Below are 22,181 nucleotides of genomic sequence, written 5' to 3' on the forward strand. Positions count from 1 at the left end.
ACCCCGTAAAGTTATGGCTATATGAAAATAATGTTCCGATAACTTTTAGTAAACAATTTCTGTTGTGGACATAAAACACTCGATTCTGTTTAGGCTCAAAGGTTTTTATTTTCGAAGTGAGCTTGGAACAGCCCAATCCACTTTGGGTCACAAAATGTGCTAAGAGTTAAGTTGAGGGCAACAATGTGATTTCACACATAAGGCAAATAAAATGAAGAAATTGATAAGAAGAACTAGAACCTTCTCTCATATTCTCTCCCTCTCTCACGAACACTCTCGATCTTGATCACTCTCTTTCTTTCTCTCTCTGTCTCTCTGATCATGTTCAAGAAGACAAAGCTGCTCAATATTCATGGTGGGATGTTAATCTTCAGTTCAAGGATACAACAGAGAAGGAGTTTGGGATGGAGTTTGGGTTGTTCGGCTATGTCCCATAGACGTTGAGTCCGAGTAGTGGAAATCGATAAGCAAGCTCTTTATCATCTTTCTCTTGTCGTTGTAAGGTAAAACCTGAGAACCCATCTATTTCGGAATTTTATTTTGGGAGAGATTGCTTTCTGAACTTCTGATTGTTTGTTGACAATTTGGTAACGGAAAACCGAATCCAAACTAGGAGATGAGCTAATTGGGTAGAGAAGGAAGATGATGATTCTCTAAGAAGTCAGATGTGGGAAGGCTGCAGAGAGTTGGACTGAGTGAATCAACAGAGAAGGAACCAAACATGGGTAAGAGTCTTTCTCTAAGAGTTCGGTTATGTACTTTGAACTTGGGGCAGTGATGATTGGTGTTTTTATTTGATAAAAATAGAAAAGAGTATTGATGTTTGTGTTCTAATATCGCAACAGAAGGAAAGGAGTTGACTGAGAACTTTCAGTTGAATTAAGTTCTATCATTAAAAAGTGGAGGTGGGCGAGTTCACCGTATCTTCTATTAGAGGAGCTACTTTGTCTGCCAAAGAGGAGCCTCTCTCATATGTTTTTATTAAGGTAAGACAAGGATTTGTGTATGGAAGCTTTGAGGAGTTTCTTTCGAGATTGTGGTTGATATTCAATCCTTTGAATTGCATGACGTGAATATTTTGGATGGATATGTCATTGAATGGTATTTTGGGAATTGAAATTTAATTAAAGGGAACCTTGGTTATCAATTTAAATGTGAGCTTGTTGATTAAGGGTTATATATATCTTAACATAAAGGAAATAGGAATAATCATCATCCACCGTGAGTACATGCTTGATAAAGTGATCACATGAGCAATTAGAATGAACTTGGTAATATTTGTTAGGTGTGTTTGGTTTGGTTCAAACCATGATATAGATGAAAAGTATGGAAACGAAAGTTACTGCACATGTATGAGTGATTTGATTGGAATCAGTTTATATATTTCCAGCATGAACCGAATTAAATATCAACAATTGCATATGATACCAATTTGGGGTCTGAAGCTCAACTGAGCTAGAAATAAAGATTTGATCACCTGGTATATATGAATATGTTGAAAATGAAGGGCTATTTGTCAAAATTATAAGCGATTATATGTTCTCAAAGAGTTATTTAATTGAGGACTAAGAAGCTAATATTTGAATTTGTCGGACAGAGCTCCGGTACTCGAGTTTTCGAGTGTGGTGGTGTTTGCCTAGCATTGTGGAGTAAAGATTCGAACTCCAGGAATACCAGGTAGGAGATTCTAGACTCTTCTTGGCTAGTGGTTTTTCGTATATTATATATGAAAAATGATCGCATGGCTGTGATTGGTTTATTATGAAGATTTAATATTTCTATTGCCATGCTTGTTTTCAATGTTTTCGATATTGTGTGATGACTTGAGAGTGAGCGGGGCATAGTGACTTCCTTGGGTTTCGATCCCCTAAACCTCTGGAGGGGCTGTACGGACTGGAGGACATCTGACATCCTTTGAGATGTGGCGTCGCTCCTAGGCGGTATGGCGTAAATGGACACTCTTGCTACACCTTGCCGGTATGGACGATATTAATTGTGGTAAGGTTGTAGTTGGCATAAGAGGACCGGTCATTAGGTTTGTGTATTCTGGGCGCGCAGATATTTTTCTAAATGAAACTTATACTTTGATCATGATTTATATTTATATTTGTTTTCACATACTGGCCAATAAATTAAATAGTTTCTAAACCTAGTTGGTTGAGTCTTATTGAGCAGCGAGGACGAAAGCTCACCCCTACAACAGTTTTGGATGCAGGTTCTGTGCACAAGAACGGGATTGAGCTGGGTTGAGTTGGGTGTGCATATTTGGTTAAAGTTAAATGTCTTTTTGAATTTGTTATCGTACGTAAGGTTTCCATTTTGTATCCTGATTATTCGATACATTCCCTTGTGTTTTATTTGGAAACCTTGTCGAAGTTGTTTGTTTTGTCAACCACTTTATTCTATTTTCTTGGCAGTGTTACTCGTACTATCAAGGAGATATGTTTTAGTTGATCTTGGCTATGTTTTACTGGAGTAGTTATTTCGCATTAGTTTTGCTTTATGCTTTATAGCTTGATTCAAAGGAAGTAAATCTGTTTTATTATAATGTTTTACACCTCATTTATGTAACGCTTCCGACTTCAACTTTGATTTTCAATTTATAAAAGCTTTAGTTAGTTTAATTAAAATGCATTGCGGGTTCTTAGGGCTTGAGTGATGGGCCCTAGCTTAGGTTCTAAGAGAACGCGGCATTGTAATGTGCTCGATTTGATGAGGTGCAAATCGGGGAGTTACATCAAATGTCAGCGAGTGCCACAAATGCCACCAGCACGCTAACAAAATCCATTCCCCATCCATCGCTCTCTCGATCTTGATGTCTCCATAGCCGTTCGCGTAATAGGGTTTGGATTTGATCGGGAAGCTCCCAACAGCTCCCGGACAATATAAGTACGTCGTAGTGGCTGTAGATTACTACACCAAGTGGGTTGAAGCGGAGCCACTAAGTTGGATAACCACCGAGAATGTAAAAAACTTCCTCATGAAGAATATCTACTGTAGGTTCGGTATCCCAGAAACAATCGTAATAGATAACGGTACACAATTCAATAACCCGAAACTCATAGAATTCACCAAGGGCATGGGAACACGAATGTTGTTCGCATCGGTAGCTCACCCAAAAACCAACGGGCAAGTGGAGGCGGTTAACAAAATCATCAAGAAACTGCTAAAGAAAAAGTTAGACGATGCCAAAGGGTTATGGGCACAGAGGGTCCCGGAAACACTATAGGCCATCCGAACAACAACGACGAAGTCAACGGGAGAAACTCCCTTCAGCCTTGCCTTTGGCACGGAGGCTGTCATCCCAATTGAACTGACAGTGCCATCGGGAAGTGTCGAAGGCTACAATGAGGACACCAATGCAAAAGGCCTCTAGCTGAACTTGGATCTCATCGAGGAGAAGAGAGACAGGGCCGATCTGCATAACCAAGTGTACAAGCAACGAGTTGCCAGGCATTATGACAGTAAGGTCAGGCCCCGATCCTTGGGCCTGGGAGACTGGATGATGAAGCGGGTGATGACCCAACCAATGGCCCTTGATCCAACATGGGAGGGACCTTACGAGATAATGGAAGAAGTCGGACCAGCAACATTTTATCTAAGGGACCGTGATGGAATAATCACCGGGCACCCGTGGAATACCAAACACCTTAGGTTTTACCCAGTATAGTCGGAAGCATTGGCTTTGGGAATTGTAAATTATGCCCACCGGGTTAGTTCGTCAACCCGGGAGGATGCCTTCATTTTCTTTTGTACAACAACTAATACAGAAATGAAGAAGTTAATTTCAGCTAGTTAAATTTGTCGATGAAATTTGTATCACGGGGAGTAAAACTAGACTCACCAGCGGGAAACAAGTAAGCAAGCCCCCGTCGAGAGGCATTAAAAAAAAACCAACGGGAAACAGCAAATAAATATTATACATCAACCGGATCACAGGACAAAATTTACATCATCGGGAGTAGGCTCGAGGCTAGTTCAAAAAATGAGATCCAGAGTAAAATCCAAAAAGTCAGTCCTATGATGTAAACATGCAGGTCCTAAACCTGGTCCTTCTCGGCCGGGACGCCGAGCTCATCATCTTCACTCTCGGATACCTCGTCATCTCCGACAGTCTCTACGTTAGCCTCGGGAGGTCCCTCGGCGAAGGCAGTATGGGAATCCTGGGCTTTAGCTTTTGCCTTTACAGCAAGTAGGTCAGCCATCATCCGGGGCTTGTCAAGGTATCCATGCTTACTCCACTCTGTGAACTTCTAGGGCAGCTTTCAAAAGATCCTTCAGCTCTTGGGATTCCTTATACTCTGCTACAGCCTGGTCGCAAAGCGAGGGAACGAGACGCTCAGTCTCCGCGAGGTCGGACTCTTTCTCTCTGAGCTTACTCTCCAACGCAGCGGCTCCTGCTCGAAGCTTCTCGACCACCAGGCGCAGAGACTCGACCTCTGCTTCAAGCTCCGAAACCCGGTTGGCTTTGCCCTCCACCTCCTGGACGTGTAGTTGCATCATGGCCAATTTTTCAGCCAGTGCATTCTTTTCCCTCTCCAAAGACCCTTTCTCGGTCTGCAGATAGCTTACGTGACCGTTCAGCTTGGCCACTTGCTCCTTGAGTTCAGGAGTGTCCTCGTTGGTATCAATAGAATGCACCGCGAAGAGAGCCTGCAAGAAAAACACGATGTTAAGCAGAAGTAACAACAGGAGCAACAAGCGAAAAAAAAAAGCCGAGCACTAACCTTCATGAGATGCTCCCGGGCAATCTGTTGAGATTCAGCGGGAGAGCCTTCCTTAAACCTCACCCGGTCGAGATCAAACCCTTTAGGTCCCGTATCATCGCGCGCACAAATTTCTCGTCGGCGCATCCGTATTCATCAAGGACCTGCCTGATTGGGGTCTTCGTGATGGTAGGAAGGGGAGGAGCAAGCAATGACAATGAGGGAGTTAAACCCCCGGACGTCGCCTTATGTTTCTTCGGGTTCGGGGCAAGATCCCTTGAGACATCCTTCCTGGTGTAGGTCACCTGGGAATCCAAAACAGCCTGGCCTTTCTTCTTCGAGTGGTGGTGGTGACGCTTCTTCTTCTCGCCCAGATTCATAGCCACCTGGGATCCTCCGGGAGGAGGTTGCGGCGGCGGAGCCGTTGTCCCGTAGGTAGAATCCGAGACTTCCAACAATTTAGGTGTCTCCATGACATGCACGGACTGCTTGTCCAGGTCCACCTCCGTCTAAGAGGCAGCCTCCCCCTTTGACAGCAGCTTCTCAAGAAGATCATGGTCCTTATCCATATCCAACGGGTGATTAGGACGCGGAACACGTAGAGGGATTTTTCCTGCAAGAAAAGTCTAAGAAAAGTCCATAAGTATTGATTCGACAGGGTATCTAAAATAAAACAAGGAAACACTACAGAAACAACACGATCAAGGTATGGAACCCACCGGGCAGTCTACCCATCTCGCAGTGTACCAACACAGCCCACCGAGTAAGGTGGTACGAGCTGCGATCCTCCTCGGTAGGCAACGCTGCAAAAACCCGGGCGATACGCTCCCGTTCGATCGCTGTCAGCGAGTAGTTCTGATCTCCAATGGCCCTGAAATAGTTAGGGACGGTATGCCGTTTGGTCTTTCGCTGCCACAAACCGCCCACCAAAACAACATTCGCGCGCCACTTTTTGTTTATGGAAGACGGGAGATCAGTGACGATTGACTCGTAGTCCCGGGCGGTAAAGTTTACGTAACCGGAGCTCCCGGCCTTCTTCAAATATGACAACCGGTACAGGGCGCAAAACTCGTTAATCGTGGGCCACCCCATGTTAGACAGAAAGTACAAACATCCAAGTCCCAGTAGCTAGCGCCATTGATTTGGAGGTACTTGCCAGGGAGCCAATTGCAGCATGCTCAGCATGTATTGTACGTATTGAGGAAGAGGCACCGAGAACCCGTTCCTAAACATATTGTCATGTACTACGATGAAGTTGTCTTGAGGAGCGCAGGCGAGCTCTCCGAGACGTAATCTGCGTAGTGGGAGGTCTGAAGGAATGTCCCAGTCCTCTCTGAAACGTTTGATCTCCTCGGGCGTGAAGCTACACGCCGGCTCATCACAGACCCTACCATCCTCCAATCGGTATAGGGTCCGGGTGATAGGTATAGCTTCAAAAACTATCCCCTCGCCGCTATCTTGAGCGGGAACATCAGTGTGCTCAAGACTCGAGTGAGAAGACTCCGCTGGAGAAGAAGCCCGAGCAGGAACGTTGCGGGAAGGCCGCTGCAAATATCTTTCCATCCTCTCATCGTCATCAGCGAGAGACCGCTGAGAGGAGCTGGAGCCACTAGCACCAGTTGCCCTAGGATCCATTTACCCTAAAACAAAAACCTAAGACCTCAGTTTTATCTAGACATGCTGCCATCAACGAGAAGATGCAAAACTCGTGCGCGACCTTAACTCACACGAACATGAAACCCAGAAACCAGAAAAATACCTAGGTTTGAACCAAAACAAACAACCCACGATCTGCCCACAATCTAAACCAACACTACAAAATATGAAAAGCAAGGAGGGGCAGTGCTCACCAGATAGTGAAGGTCGGAGTCTCGCCGGAGCAGGGATCGCAACGTACCTTGCAATTGCAGAAAACCGACGATAGAACAAAGAAAAGCTTCTCTTTCTCTCTACAGACCTTGAAAAGCACTCCGAAATAGAGAACACGAAATGAACAGAAGAAAGCGAAGAAAAGGAGTAGACAACGAAGAACAAATGCGGACAGTGAAGAAAACGAAAGAGAAAACAGAGGGAACAGAAGAGGAATGAAACAGAGATGCGGAAGAAGAGACCGGGGGGACTGAGGCATATATACGAAACGGGGAAAAGTCGCCTCGGTTGCCCCGGTGCATTAAATAAGCATTTACGGCAAACGAGGTAATCGGAGCCGTCGAGCTCCACCGTAAGATCGCGCCACGTGTCCCACTAAGCGGTAGCTTCTCGAATAAGAGAAGAATGAAACGACGTGCATTAAATGCACGTCCCTTCGTTCCCCAGCACAGTGACACCTGTCGAGCATGCAATTAGTGTTCTGACAGACCACCACCAACCCTAAAGCCAATGCACGTGATCCCGTATTCAACTCTCCGAGACCGGTAGACCTTTGCAAATCGGGCTATAAAAAAAATATAATAACAATCCCGGATTAACATCATCGGGAGGAAGCGTGCAACGATTGCATGTCATTACTGGGCCGCGTAAGTTACCACCAAGAGGAAAACCACAGGCAATTCCTTATCACGATTCCCAGATAAGAACTAACGGGAAGACATACAACTGTTGATATTCTTATACTCGAGCAAGAACCAACGGGAGGCATGTGCACAAACTTAAGTCATGCATAACACCCCGGAAACGTACCACCGGGAAGCATGGACTACAACTGAAACCATGAGAACCGTAAGCCCCCTGTACAGCTCCCGGAGACATGGAGTTGGGTAGTTTATATCATTCCCTTCATACGGAGAACAGTGGCCTGATAACCCACGCGGGGATAATACCCTGCGCTCGAGCAAGAACACTATGGAAAAGCTCGCTACCTTCCATTTCAGCAGCAACCCGTTCAAACAAGTCCTAAGTACGAACTTAGGGGGACTAGGTTGAGAGTGTAGCATCGCGGTCCATTTCTTCAAGTCCCCACTCAAGACGTGTCTTGAACGGGAACTTGGGGGGACTTGTAATCGGTAGTCAATAAATACCTTCATTAGCCCACGATGCTGTGAAGCCCAGCATGAGGTAGATCGAACAAGCCTCGTACTGGAGGCCACATCAGTCTGGGCCGGGAGGGAGGCATTCCACAGAAGGCCAAATGCAGACCTCAGTAGTATATTTGTTCCACATCGAATAACATGCAAGACATAAGTCAACGCGGGGCTATAAATACAATGCTGAAGTCAACCAAAACGGTAAGAAAATCTCCTAGCATTAAGTATTATACCTACCAACATAACTGATTTAATCATCGGAGAGAGAAAGACCAGAAAGTCCCGGTCAATCTCCTCTTGCAGGTATCCAGTCAACGGCAATTGAAAAAGAAGAGATTATGTCAAAGCTCCTTCCAGATCTACGGGATCTTGCATAAACAATTTGATTTGATGAGTCATCGAGTACATTATTTGATCCGTCATTGGCCCTCATTGAAATGAATTGATCACTCATTGGCCCTCATGGTGTAAATTATTTGATCAGAGTACCACATGGATTGCATGTAATGGAACCTAGCAATAAATGTGAATAAAACATTTGAAGTATCCTAGCTACGATACGGATCTGATGATGATATTGATGATAACGATTAAATCGACCACGCATGTCCTTGATATGGATCTGGAGTCGTTGGCTCTCAAATTATTTGAATTGGATTATTCTATATATTGTTATCATTTTATGTGAGACTTTGCTAAGCTAGTTATGCTAATAGTTGCTACTTGCTACGCTCGTGTTCCTAAGCAGGCTGCTAAATTGTGCCTAGTGTCACGAGCTTCCTTTTTCCTAAGCTACTCGTGCGGCCTTAGCACTTCCCTTATGCTAAGTCAGCCTTAATCACGCAAACACTTTGGCTAGAACACCTGAATGAAGGGAGAAGATCTTTGAAAGAGAGAACTTGTATTAAGCTTAAGAGAACTTTACAAAGCTCTTAAGCTTTACAAGTGAGCTTGAATGTTATCCAACTCTTTATGCCTCAAATGGGAGGGGTGCCTTCCTATTTATAGGCATCATCCTAAGGTTCTAGATAATTCTAGGACATTTACAAGTATAGAGGTTTCTAGAGTTTTATATACAACTCTAAGTGTTGCCTTGAGTATTCTAGAGACTTCCGGAGTAGCCTTGAGCCTTTAGCCTCTCTAGGGTTCTAGAGAGTTCCGGAGTGTCCTAGAGACTCTCTAAGGTTCTAGAGAGTTCTAGAGAGTTCTAAAGTTGTTCGAATGCTTCCCGATCCTTCCGGAAGCTTCCAAGACCTTCCATAATATTCCGGATGCTTCTAGAATGCTCATATGCTCTCCAAAACCTTCCTTGAGCCATGCTTGCATCAAAATGCTCAAGGAAACTCGTTGATTTGGCAGGGCGTGACATTCTCCCCCACCTAAGCACGCGATGTCCTCATCGCGCCTTCATTGTAGCGCTGGATCTTGTCTTTGAATTGCCAAAGTATATCCTCGGACTCCCAGCTGGCTTCTGTATCGGGCAAACCTCTCCACTTGATGAGATACTCTTTATAACTTGGCACACCTCGACGACGAATGACTCGGTCCGCAAGTATCTCATGATCTACTTCTTTGTCGAAAGAAGTGACAACCGCTGTTGGTGCCCGATGTGAAACTCCCCTTGATGGGTCTTCCTCGTCTCCATTGTAAGTCTTCAACATGCTTACGTGGAAGACCGAATGTATCTTCAACTTGGGCGGGAGATGAAGTTTGTATGAAACCTTGCCAATGCGTTTGATCACTTCAAACGGCCCCTCATACTTACGTATCAAGCCTTTGTGCACCTTTCGAAATGACTTGAATTGTTGTGGCAAGAGTTTCATGAGTACAAGGTCTCCTTCCTTGAACTCCACGTGCCTCCTCTTCTTGTCCTCCCACTTCTTCATCCTTGAGGCAGTCTTGTGCAACGCCGAGCGAGCTAACTCCGTTTGCTCGTGCCATGACTTGGCGAACTTGAACGCGGTGGGACTCTTCCCCTCGTAGCGAGTGGCAAGGGACAAGGGTGTAGTCGGCTGCCGTCCCAACACGATCTCAAAAGGACTCTTGTTGGTGGCTTCGCTTTGTTGCAAGTTATATGAAAACTGCGCCACGTCAAGAAGCTTGGCCCAATCCTTTTGATTGGCACTCACGTAGTGCCGCAAGTATAACTCTAAGAGAGCATTGACGCGCTCCGTTTGCCCATCGCTTTGTGGATGGAAGCTTGTTGAAAAGCTTAAGTCCGTCCCAAGCATCTTGAAAAGCTCCGTCCAAAACCTTCCCGTGAAGCGTGGGTCTCGGTCGCTCACAATGTTCTTTGGAACTCCCCAATGCTTCACCACATCGCGAAGGAATAGTCTTGCTGTCTCCTCCGCTGTGCAATCGGCTGGTGCGGCCATAAAGGTGGCATACTTGCTAAATCGGTCCACCACCACGATAATGCTCCCAAACCCCTCGGACTTTGGCAAGCAAGTAATGAAGTCCATAGAGACACTCTCCCATGGTCCCTCGGGAATGGGTAAGGGATCAAGCAAGCCCCCCGGCTGTTGTTGGACAACCTTGTCTTGTTGGCACACAAGACATGTCCTCACATACTCTTCGACCCCATCGCGTATCCTTGGCCAATAGTAGGTGGACTTCAACAAGGCAAGTGTGCGCCTTACTCTCGGATGGTCGGCCCATAAGGAATCATGACATTCCTTAATGAGCTCCCTTCTCAAGTTACCCCACTTCGGTACATAGATGCGGCGGCCCTTGGTATAGAGAAGGTCTTCTTCTAGCCAAAACCTCCGCATCTTACCTTCCTTGATCAAGGCGATGACGCTTTGTGCTTGTGGATCCGCCTTGAGTCCTTTCTTGATCTTGCTTAACAGTGGGCTAGTGACTTGAGATATGCTTGCAAACTCCGCCTTCCGGCTTAGTGCGTCGGCTACCACGTTCACCCTTCTTGGCTTGTACTCCATGACATAATCAAACTCCGCCAAGAAGTTTTGCCATCGAGCTTGCTTCGGACTTAGCTTCTTTTGTGTTTGAAAGTAACTTGTCGCCACGTTGTCGGTCATGATCACGAACTTCGTCCCAAGCAAGTAATGTCGTCACACTCTAAGGCAATGGATGATTGCCGTCATTTCCTTCTCTTGTACTGTGTAGCGACGTTTCGTGTCGTTAAGCTTTCGACTCTCATAGGCGACCGGATGTTCCTCTTGCATAAGCACGCCCCCAATGGCAAAGTCGGAAGCATCGGTGTGTAACTCGTATGGCTTGGTGTGATCGGGTAGGCTTAACACGGGCTCCTCGCATATCGCCTTCTTCAAGTCTTCAAAGGCTTCTTGACACTTTGTCGTCCACTCCCATGCCTTGTTTTTCTTGAGAAGGTCGATTAGTGGAGCGGCCCTCGCCGAATATCCTTTGATAAAAAGGCGGTAGTAATTCACTAACCTAAGAAAAGATCTTAGCTCATGTACCTTCGTGGGTGGCTCCCATTCTTGGATGACATGCACCTTGCAATCCTCCATCATGAGTTGGCCATCCTTGATCTTATGCCCTAAGAACAACACCTCGTTCTTCGCAAAAGAGCACTTCCCCCTCTTGATGTATAGCTCATTTTCCTTTAGCACCTTGAACATTTCCCTCAAGTGTTCTACGTGCTCCTCCAAGGTTTGGCTATACACCACAATGTCGTCTAAGTAGACGACCATAGACCGATCAAGATAAGGGTGGAATATCTTATTCATCAAGGTGCAAAACGTCGCCGGTGCATTTGTTAGACCAAAGGGCATAACCAAGAACTCGTAAGAACCATACCTTGTGATGCACGCGGTCTTTGGTTCATCACCCTCGGCTATGCGCACTTGGTAATACCCCGATCGAAGATCCAACTTCGTGAAGTAGCGTGCATGCCCCAATTGATCAAACAAGTCGGCAATGAGAGGGATGGGGTACTTGTTCTTCACCGTAACCTTGTTGAGCGCCCTATAGTCGATGCACATGCGAAGAGAACAATCCTTCTTCTTTTGAAACAAGACCGGGGCACCAAAGGGTGCTTTTGAAGGTCTAATGAATCCCACGTCCAATAGCTCCTTCAATTGCCTCCTTAGCTCCGCCAACTCGGGTGGTGCCATGCGGTATGCGCCCATGGCGGGTGGCTTTGTTCCCGGCTCCAACTCAATTGCATGGTCGACTTCCCTCCTTGGTGGTAGTCTCTTGGGTAGCTCGGATGGGGACACATCCTTGAACTCTTCAATTCAAGCACTTTGGCTACCTCCTTGGGCACGTCGTCTTGTGGCCTCGACTCCTCATCATCGTACTCCTTGAGGATGGCTAGGTAGCTCTCCTCTTCCCTCTTGACGCCCTTCTTGAATTGTAGTGCCGACAACACATTCAAGTCTTGTTTGACGCCTCTCTTTGTCGGCACGACGCACGCCTTGTCGCCATCTATGATGCACATGCTATTGGCGAACGGCACCGGTATGGCGTTGACTTGATCATAGAATTCCAACCCTAGGACGACTTTGTAGTCATCCATTGGAACAATCGAGAAGTCCAAGTCTCCACACCATGCCCCCACGGTAGTCTTGACTCCTCGAATCATACCTTGAATTGGTCGAGTGGGTGAGTTAACCGCCTTGATGGAGCCCCCTCCATCACTCCCTCGTAGCCCTAGCCTTTGGGCTTCTTCGATTGAGATGAAATTGTGGGTTGCCCCCTTATCGAGCATTGTGGACGTTGGCTTCCCTCCAATTGTCAAGTCGACGAAGAGTAGGCCTTTGGCTTGGACTTTGGGTGTTGATCGAATTATGTTGAGTAATTGCATCGACCCAATGCTTACACCTTCGTCGCCCTCGGCTTCACCTTGATGACTCCCTAAGAGTGCACTTAGTGCCCTCTTTTGCGAACAATCTCTAGCCCAATGCGGCCCATCACAAAGGAAGCACTTGTTGTTGTTGGGCTTTGAACTCCTCACGTCTTTTTGCTTGCCTTTGTCTTTGCTTCTTGCCGCATAGTTGTCTTGACGGGGCTCGTCTTTGCGTTGGCTCTTGTCTCCCCCACCTTTGGCATTGTTACTCTTCTTCTCCTTCGGCTTAGTGGTGGTCTCTCTTTGACTAGTGTAGTCAATTAGGCTTTCGGCCGTGGCTATGGCGGTAGCAAGGTCTTGTACCCCATGTCGACGTAGCTCGGTCTTGGCCCATGGTTGGAGACCATCCATAAAATTGAAGAGTGCGTCCTTGTCGGACAAGTCGGGGATCTCGAGCACCAAATTTGTGAAATCTTTGATGTACTCTCGAATAGGCCCCGAGTGCTTGAGCCTTCGCAAACAGGCTCTTGCCTCGTCCTCGGCATTCTCGGGATAAAATTGTCTCTTTAATTCTCTAGTGAAGTCATCAAAGGTAGTCATGGTGCACGTACCTTTTTCGACATCTCCTCACCTTCTCCTCCACCATAACATGGCGGTATCGGTGAGGTAGAGAGCCGCGGTTCTAATCTTGGCATCCTCCTCGGTGATGCCTACGGCTCCAAAGTATTGGTCTAGCCCCCACAAGAAGTTATCCACTTCACGAGCGTTGAGCGAGCCCCCGAAACTCTTAGGCTTTGGCACCTCGATGCGCTTAGCCTCCACAATACCGCTGGTGCCGGCTCCCGTAGCCAATGCGCGCTTGCATAGGACCAAGTCCCCATGCATCTCCTCCATGCGTGCAATGCGTGCAAGCGTGCCATTCAACTCCTTCTCGTGGACTTGACGCATTTTGGCGAGTTCTCCCATGAACTCCTCGTGAATCTTCGCCATCTCGCCCCGCAAGGACTCCTCTAGTTGGGCCACCATGCCCTTGATCGCAGTTGAATGGCAACATCCTCCGCCTCTAGGCCTTCTACTCGTTGGCCTAGATCATCCACCTGGGCCTCCATGCCACTCACGTCCTCCTCCACTTGAGTTAGACGTGAGTTGAAAGCAGAGATCATGTCCTTAGACCGTTCTCACCTTGGAACGTCAGGGTCGACTTGCTCTTCGCGACATCTCTTTTGCGTAACTTCCTCGGAAGGGTTGGATCCTGATACACCTTTGGTAGCGCCGGACTTTACCATTGTGTCGAGCGAGGTTCCAATTGAACTTCTGCTCTGATACCAACTGTCACGAGCTTCCTTTTTCCTAAGCTACTCGTGCGGCCTTAGCACTTCCCTTATGCTAAGTCAGCCTTAATCACGCAAACACTTTGGCTAGAACACCCGAATGAAGGGAGAAGATCTTTGAAAGAGATAACTTGTATTAAGCTTAAGAGAACTTTACAAAGCTTTACAAGTGAGCTTGAATGTTATCCAACTCTCTATGCCTCAAATGGGAGGGGTGCCTTCCTATTTATAGGCATCATCCTAAGGTTCTAGATAAGTCTAGGACATTTACAAGTATAGAGGTTTCTAGAGTTTTATATACAACTCTAAGTGTTGCCTTGAGTACTCTAGAGACTTCCGGAGTAGCCTTGAGTCTTTAGCCTCTCTAGGGTTCTAGAGAGTTCCGGAGTGTCCTAAAGAGTTCCGAAGTGTCCTAGAGACTCCCTAAGGTTCTAGAAAGTTCTAGAGTTGTCCGAATGCTTCCCGATCCTTTCGGAAGCTTCCAAGACCTTCCATAATATTCCGGATGCTTCTAGAATGCTCATATGCTCTCCAAAACCTTTCTTGAGTCATGCTTGCATCAAAATGCTCAAGGAAACTCCTCGTTGATTTGGCGGGGCGTGACACTAGGGTAACCTGAGCTTTCATCATATCACTACCGGTATGTAATAGGTGCGGTGCTTTCAGTGTGGCGCTTCAAGAGACTACCAAGAAGAAAAACAAAGGCTTTTGTGTGGAAATGCCTGCTCGATCCGTAAATACTATTGCACTTCCAAGCAATAGTCGTGTGTGTTAAGTTGAGCTTGAAACATATCATATATATGTTCGTACACTATAAATTCTGTATTGAGATTGAGTTTGAAAGTACAAAGTAGACAACATAATTAGTTAAGAATTATCAACCCGACATTCAAACAATAAAGCTTTATTAGCAAACCAACATTGATGTTCCTCTTCTAGAAAGGATAGGACTCATCAGTACGTGAAACACTGAAGCACAAATTGATCGAGGTGCATCGTCTTATTCAAGAATACATTCAAATAAAAAGCAAACGCTAGCATCAGGAGACTGAATGTGATGACTGATCCGATGAGTTCAGAGTGGCACTGGATCAATAAACATTGCAGCAATACAATCTTTCATCAGTTTTCCGACATGCGTGAAGGCATCTCCCCTTTTGTAAAGCAGATCAACCACTCGGGTTAGGTTAAGAACACGATTAAGCACAGGGACTGGAGCAGCAGTGGGTCTCAGAAACTCTTCGTTTATATCCTTCCACGAATCCACAATTCGTTTGTTGAAGATATCAATTGTCTCTTGCTCTGAAACCCCGTATTCATTCATGTAGCAATCAATACTAGAAGCAACATGCCCTCTCTCTTTCTCAAACTGCAAGACCAAATCAGATAATATTAGTTCCAAAAACAAATTACTACAGCATTCAAATGCAGCTCTGATTCAACGTAGGAATACCTTGTACCCAGCAATGTCATCCATAAGCCTAAATATGGTATTCGAAGCTCTAAGGATTTTAGGCTCATTGGTCAGCCACTCGAATTCAAATTTTGTTATAATGTCTCCCATGCCTACTAAAGACACGACGGAAAGCATGGTGTTACCGACAGAAGATGCCGCAACTCGCATATACCCATCCATTTTTGGGGTGCATCCTTCGTGGAACCATCTGGCCTCAGCGAAGTAGAGCCTGGCTTGATTCTTCATCTGCATGGAGAAATATATATATCGATTCATTGTTCATCTATATGTTAAAAAGCGAATGAAAAACTACTTGTACTCCATGCATGTAATGGTAGACTAATCTTGCGTGAAATTAGTCTATCACGACATGGATTTGTTCTAGTTTTGTGCATTGGTTAATTAATGCACTGTAAAATCTCCCATACTATAAATATTGGGAGCAGAATTAAGGGGTAATTTTCATGCTTTGGCGTACAATTTCTTTTGCGTAGTGAATTCGGTAAGATCTTCCTTGCTTTGTCAGCTCCTCTTCAACTTCATCGATAACATCCAGAAGTGTTATATAAAATGGTTGCATATAGTCTGGCAGTTGATCCATGCAACTTGCATCCCACCTGAAAGTTGTTCAAAATTTATCCATATTCATCTTAGCTTATAATTGTAAGCATGAATATTATGCCAAAATTGATTCAGTAGTAAATGATAAGGCAACTGTTATTTCAGACCTGTCAATTGCTTCAGTCAAGATGACGAGTTCTTCGAATGTACCGAATGCATCATACATATCATCCATTACTGTTGTTATCTCAATCAGTTTAGTCAGAATGTGTCTCCCAAAGACGTATTCAGGTTCGAAATATATTCCTGCTATCCAAAAGAACAACTCCACGATCCTATCTCGAGCAAAAGGCATCCTCCTTGCAAAGTCCAGTTCCTTGTACCATCTAGTATATTTAGAACAATATTAGGTTATAACTTATCTTGTATATGTATATACTAATTAACTATAAGATCGATGGCTTAATTTACCTTAGAATGTCACTGAGTTCCTTTTTGTGTAAACACTGAACAACATTAAAATCTAATTTTGCAAGTTTCAGTAAATTTTCACTGTATGAAGCTTCATCTTGATATATTGACATGTAACGCCGAGCACCTAACCTCTCCATAGTTTTTAGTAGAGGTCTCTCTACGGCTTCAGTTATTTGTGTTTTCAGCAAAGAGCTTTTTGCACTTGCTGACTGGAGATGAGTGGTGGTAAAAACCAGAGCCTCTTCAAGTAATTTTTCTCCATGCACCCTCAGATGGGCCGCCTCATAAAAGCTCAGCATACCAGAAAGATCAGTGACCAAGCTTTTCTTGTAGTCACCATTAGTATCTTTGAACTTGTTGAATACATCTGCGTAATAAAGTACATATATGGTTTAAAATTAATAGACATATATGTAAGAGATGAAATATAGAAATCTTGACTGCTTAACCCACCGCAGGAAACATTATATCCATGTCGCCTGAGTAGCCGAAAACGAAGAGCAACATTGTACAGATCACCACCATCATGAATATCTTGATATGTCTCATGTATACGTTCCAGGGCTTGATCTATTTCGCTTTCGAAATGGTAAGCCACACCGAGGCGCTGGATTTCATCAATTAGCTTCAGTTGATGTGAAGAATCATCAGCAGCATTAGTGAATACTTCCTTCCTCACTACTTGTTTCAGCTCCTCAACTTGTTCTTGCATTTGAGTTTGAGTTATCTGCAATTATAACAAGCAAATGATCAGCAAAATGTGTGTGTGTATTGTGTATATGTTTATATGTTATAGCAATAAACCCTAGCCAATACATACAATGTCTTCGGCATAGTTAGCAAACCGATCTCCCCAAACGCTAGGTTTAAAATTTGCTGTGCGCCGAACAACTTCCGGCTTAGAGATGATCTGGGATTCAGCTGCTGGAGTAGCTTGGACAGGCATGATTAACTTTCTGCACTTGTGGACTAGCTATAGCTTTTTCTTCAAGTATGAAGTATATTGCTGCTATGATCATATATTTATAGGGGACTCCATGCAGATCTGATACAGATGCTGATAATTGAGTTTGGAAGATTTTTTGTTGTTGTAAATAATAAGATCGGAAGATGTTTATATTTTAACCGCAGAACAGCCCTTTATTGCTAAACGTACGACATCATCTATCAATATCATGATGACATGATTCATGACTGAGAAAGACATGTTTCTATTTGTACTTTGCATCAACGGCGGACCTAGGATTTTAGGTTTGGGTGGGCTAAAAGAATTTAAAATTTTTTTAAAGTTTTAAATTTTTTTCTTCTATATTTTATATATCACATTTTAGATTAAAAAATATCAAATAATCACGTAATTAACTACTCATTAAGAAATTAATATTATAACATTTTATAGAAATTCGATAATAAAAGTTAAAGATAAAAGAACATACATACTCAAATTGAACCCTACGCTCTTGAATAAAAACAAAATCTATTAACTAAGCACACAATCACCGCTCTAACAATACAGTAAACGAGTATATAATCCTTAAACCTAACTGGACGGAAAAACACAATCTAATAACTATGAATCAAATGTTGGTACTATTACAACTACATATCTATATATACACACATTATTAGCATTAGTCATCTACAATAAAGTAAGCAAGCAATTGAGATTAGAATTAGAATATCAATAGAAATACAGTGCGATGGGATGATGAGATATTGAGACTATCAAGGCATTAATCAATTGAGATTTGAGATGATGGGATATTTGGACTAAATTTGATTAAGGCATTAATCAATTGAGATTTAAGAAATAGGTCATATGACACGTACAAGACCCTCCAAGAGGATGACCGGTATAACTAAGAATCATACCTGCAGATTAAAGAGAGAAAACTCGGCACTTGGCTTAGAATTAGTAAGCAAACAATTGAGATTAGAATTAGAATATCAATAGAAATACAGTGCGATGGGATGATGAGATATTGAGACTATCAATGCATTAATCAATTGAGATTTGAGATGATGGGATATTGGGACTAAATTTGATCAAGGCATTAATCAATTGAGATTTGAGAACTAGGTCATATGACACGTACAAGACCCTCCAAGAGGATGACCGGTATAACTAAAAATCATACATGCAGATTAAAGAGAGAAAGCTTGGCACTTGGCTTGGGACTTGGCTGCTTTGGCAGAAGAGAATGGAGACGTATACAACAACAAAGAAAAAGAAATAAAGAGAAGAAAATTGACCTAAAATATACTAAAAAGAGCAACTGCTTTTAATAAAATAAACAATATATATGTAATCTAGAAAAAAAAAATCATATGGACTAAGTTCAATTACATAAAGAAATTTGGGATGGGCTGGTTTTCATAATTTAACTTTTTTTAATTATAAATATGCAACAAAACAATATTTTCTTAAAATTTGGGGTGGGCTATAGCCCACCGTAACTCATGTGTAGGTACGTCTTTGCTTTGCATGCATATATATAGAGAAATTTTATTCACACACGTCTAAATACTAAATACACACCCTTTTTTTATACACCTATAATAACATCTCTTATGAGTATTTTAAATTACCAAAATAGACATACACTATCAGAAGAAAGGCTTTAGCCGACGAAAATAAAAAAACCAGGCCGACGAATTTTTTTTTCGTCGGCTAAAGAAATTTTTTCGTCGGCTATACTATAATTTAGCCGACGAAATTTTTTTTTCGTCGGCCAAAGTTTTTACTCGTCGGCTAAAAGAAAAACAATAAAATGTTGTATAACTTGCTTAATAGGTTTTAAACAAATACACAACTTTGTGAACCAACTCTACATAGAAGCAAAATTAACAAAAATCTCGTGAAATAAGATGTGTTCAGAATGGCGAAATACAGCTATGGTTCAAAAATCACATAAATCGGGTAACGTCTCTGATGTAGAACAATCGAAACCCGGTATGCTGCAGATTTGACATTCGGTGTCCAATTGACTATTGTAATACCTTTCCGGAAGCGTAACAGCCCTACGAGTCAAACTCATTGCTTTGCTATGAAAGATGGGCCTTTTTGGCCATTTGAGTCCGTTTAGGGCTGCAAAATGCAGTTTTCTTATTTCCGATTAAAGTTGACTGTTTCGATCGAGCCCTTAACGTTGTCGAATCCTGTTGAATTTTTTACCATAGACATATTTTGTCATAATGATCATATCTGACGGTCAAATTTTGGTTTGTGAATTTTAGTCATCGGAATCACAACGTGTCTACTAATATTATATAACTTCTTTGTGAACCAACTCTACATAGGAAGCAAAATTATCAAAAATCTTGTGAAATAAGATGTCTTCAGAATGGTGAAATACGGCTATGGTTCAAAAATCACGTAAACTAGGTAACGTCTCGGTGCCAATAGTAGCGGTCAACCCTATTTACCGTTATTATTCCCTATGGGGAGCCCTATCGTCGGAAGGTAAATGTCTCAAAATTTTTATATAGGCCATTGCGTCTCATCTACATGAGAGTTTTTTATGTGGAAGGTTTGACCAAACTATGTAATGTAGAGAGAGATATGAGCGTTTTCGTGTGATAAGTGACAATGGATTAGGGTTGACCGTTTCGATCGAGCCCTTAACGTTGTCGAATCCAGTTGAATTTTTTACCACAGACATCTTTCGTCATAATGATCATATCTGAAGGTCAAATTTTGGTTTGTAAATTTTAGTCATCGAAATCATAACGTGTCTACTAATGTTGTATAACTTGTTTAGTAGGTTATACAATTTTGTGAACCAACTCTACATAGGAAGCAAAATTATCAAAAATCTCGTGAAATAAGATGTGTTCAAAATGGTGAAATACGACTATGGTTCAAAAATCACGTAAATTGGGTAACGTCTCGGTGCCGATAGTAGCGGTCAACCCTATTTACCATTATTATTCCATATGGGGAGCCCTATCGTCGGAAGGTAAATGTCTCAAAATTTTTATATAAGCGGTTGCGTCTCATCTACGTGAAAGTTTTTCGTGTGGAAGGTTTGACCAAACTACGTAATATATAGGGAGATATGAGCGTTTTAGTGAATTTATAGACTTTAGCCGACGAGATATTAAAAAAGTCGTCTAAGGTCAAAATTTTTTTGGCGGTAAAATTTGCAAAGGACTTTAGCCGACGAAAATATATGAAAAGTCGTTGGCTAAAGTCGAAAAAAATTTGGCGGCAAACCAAATTTGGGGGAAAATTTTCAACATTTTCAAAGGACTTAAACCGACGAAAATATATGATTTCGTCGGCTATTGTCAAAAAAATTTTGGCGGTCAACCAAAATTTTCAAAAGAGTTTAGCCGACGAAAATAAAAAAATTCGTCGGGTAAAGTTTTTTATATAGGAGTTTTACCGGAGGTGGATGGTAAGAAGTCAGAAAATCAGAAAAAGTTTATGATTTTCTTCTCAGCCTAGCTCCGCCGTCAAGCCCCCGGAGACCGCCACACTTGTCCCAAAAGCTTCGCCGTCGTCTCTACTTCATTGCTGGACAGGTGCTGCATCGAGTGGCGCCGCCGTGAAGGATAAATCGAGCTCCAAAACTCCGCCGGTTCGGATTCGGTGTCGATCGAATTTCTCCTTCCTCAGGTCACCATTTGTTGAGTTCTATATATGGATAAGTTGAGTTTGATTAGTACTACATTCCCCTAGAATTTGGTAGCACGATTCGGTGTGTGTGAGGAGAATCGAAGATTTGAAGTTTTTAGGGTTTAAAATTGGGGATTTTTATATTTTGATTCAATTGACCTGTTTAGGCTTAGAATTGGGCTTCGACTTCTTCTAGAAAGTTGTTCGAAATGTTAAGAGGAAGATTCTGTCAAATTTTGGTGGTGATTGGAGGTGGCCGAAAGTTTCTGCAGTTTTTTTTTCAAAAACCAGCAACTTTAGCCGACGATATTTAAAGGTTTATTCGTCGGCTATAGTATTTTTAATTTTTTTATAAGGTTTAGCCAACGAATTATGGCATGTTTCGTCGGCTAAACACTTCTAAAGCTGACGAAACAGACTATATTTCGTCGGCTATAGTTATTTTTAATTTTTTAATTTTTTATTACATACTTTAGCCGACGAATATCTTAAATGTTTCGTCGGCTAAAATCTCAGACTATGGTCGACGACGTCTTATGTCGTCGGCTAAATACTGGGACAATAGCCGACGACATTTTCTAGTTTCGTCAGCTAAAATCATCGCCGAAGCCTATTTCCCGACGAAACTATAGCCGACGAAGGCTCGTCGGGTAAGATCTTAGCCGACGAATTAAGCTAACAGAAAGTGCTTGTCCTGGTAGTGATACATTTATGCCTAATAAGAGATATTTATCAAATAAACAAGTATGTTTATACTAGTTTTCTTTTCATTTGCATGAATGAAGAGATGCAAACTTAGAACCCTACCAGCTAGGGCTGAAGAATGCTTTTGTTTTTGTAACTTTAGTTTTTTAGACTAGTAGGTCTGCTCTATGGAAAAAGGAGAGATCAAACATGTAAGCCCTGCTTCTTGAGAAGTTTATGGTTTAGTACTTCTGAATCGATGGCTTCCCGGAGTTCCCTTTAATCGTGAAACTACAATTATAACTGATAGGCAATAGTTTAGAGATTGATAGAGAAAATACTTTCTTTTTTTTCTGAGAAATTGGTAACCACAAGTAATTATCTTCCTCTAGGGTAATATTGTAGTTTAAGTTGTATTACAATAAGAAACTTGTCTGGTGGGAATGACTATTGATCGAGTTTTTGCAGAAGAAACCCAAACTCGATTATTCAGTTATTCATTTTTTAGTTAAGTTAAGAGGATATGATATATATATATATATATATATATATAT

The 22,181-nt window shown here is 42.8% G+C and overlaps 1 protein-coding gene across 1 annotated transcript; it reads right to left on the reverse strand.

The window, feature by feature from the left end:
- Nucleotides 1–14,682: 14,682 nt before the first annotated feature.
- LOC101298810 ((-)-alpha-pinene synthase-like) lies at nucleotides 14,683–17,396 on the reverse strand. Its single transcript, XM_004303490.1, has 7 exons — nucleotides 17,143–17,396; nucleotides 16,776–17,049; nucleotides 16,320–16,689; nucleotides 16,016–16,234; nucleotides 15,766–15,904; nucleotides 15,285–15,533; nucleotides 14,683–15,200 (listed from the first exon to the last, which is right to left on the reverse strand). The coding sequence occupies exons 1-7, from the start codon at nucleotides 17,266–17,268 to the stop codon at nucleotides 14,907–14,909; spliced, it is 1,671 nt and encodes a 556-aa protein (XP_004303538.1). The 5' UTR covers nucleotides 17,269–17,396; the 3' UTR covers nucleotides 14,683–14,906.
- Between the last annotated feature and the right edge of the window lie 4,785 nt (nucleotides 17,397–22,181).

Source organism: Fragaria vesca, linkage group LG6, assembly GCF_000184155.1.
Source record: "Fragaria vesca subsp. vesca linkage group LG6, FraVesHawaii_1.0, whole genome shotgun sequence".
Classification (NCBI taxonomy): domain Eukaryota; kingdom Viridiplantae; phylum Streptophyta; class Magnoliopsida; order Rosales; family Rosaceae; genus Fragaria; species Fragaria vesca.

Bases quoted from the DNA above. Each gene is read 5' to 3' on its own strand.
- LOC101298810 (XM_004303490.1), bottom strand. From the start codon at position 17,268: ATGCCTGTCCAAGCTACTCCAGCAGCTGAATCCCAGATCATCTCTAAG. The intron at 16,235-16,319 runs GTAAATTAAGCC...TAAATATACTAG, and splicing joins GAACTCAGTGACATTCTAAG to ATGGTACAAGGAACTGGACT. The intron at 15,534-15,765 runs GTACGCCAAAGC...TTCTCCATGCAG, and splicing joins TTCACTACGCAAAAGAAATT to ATGAAGAATCAAGCCAGGCT.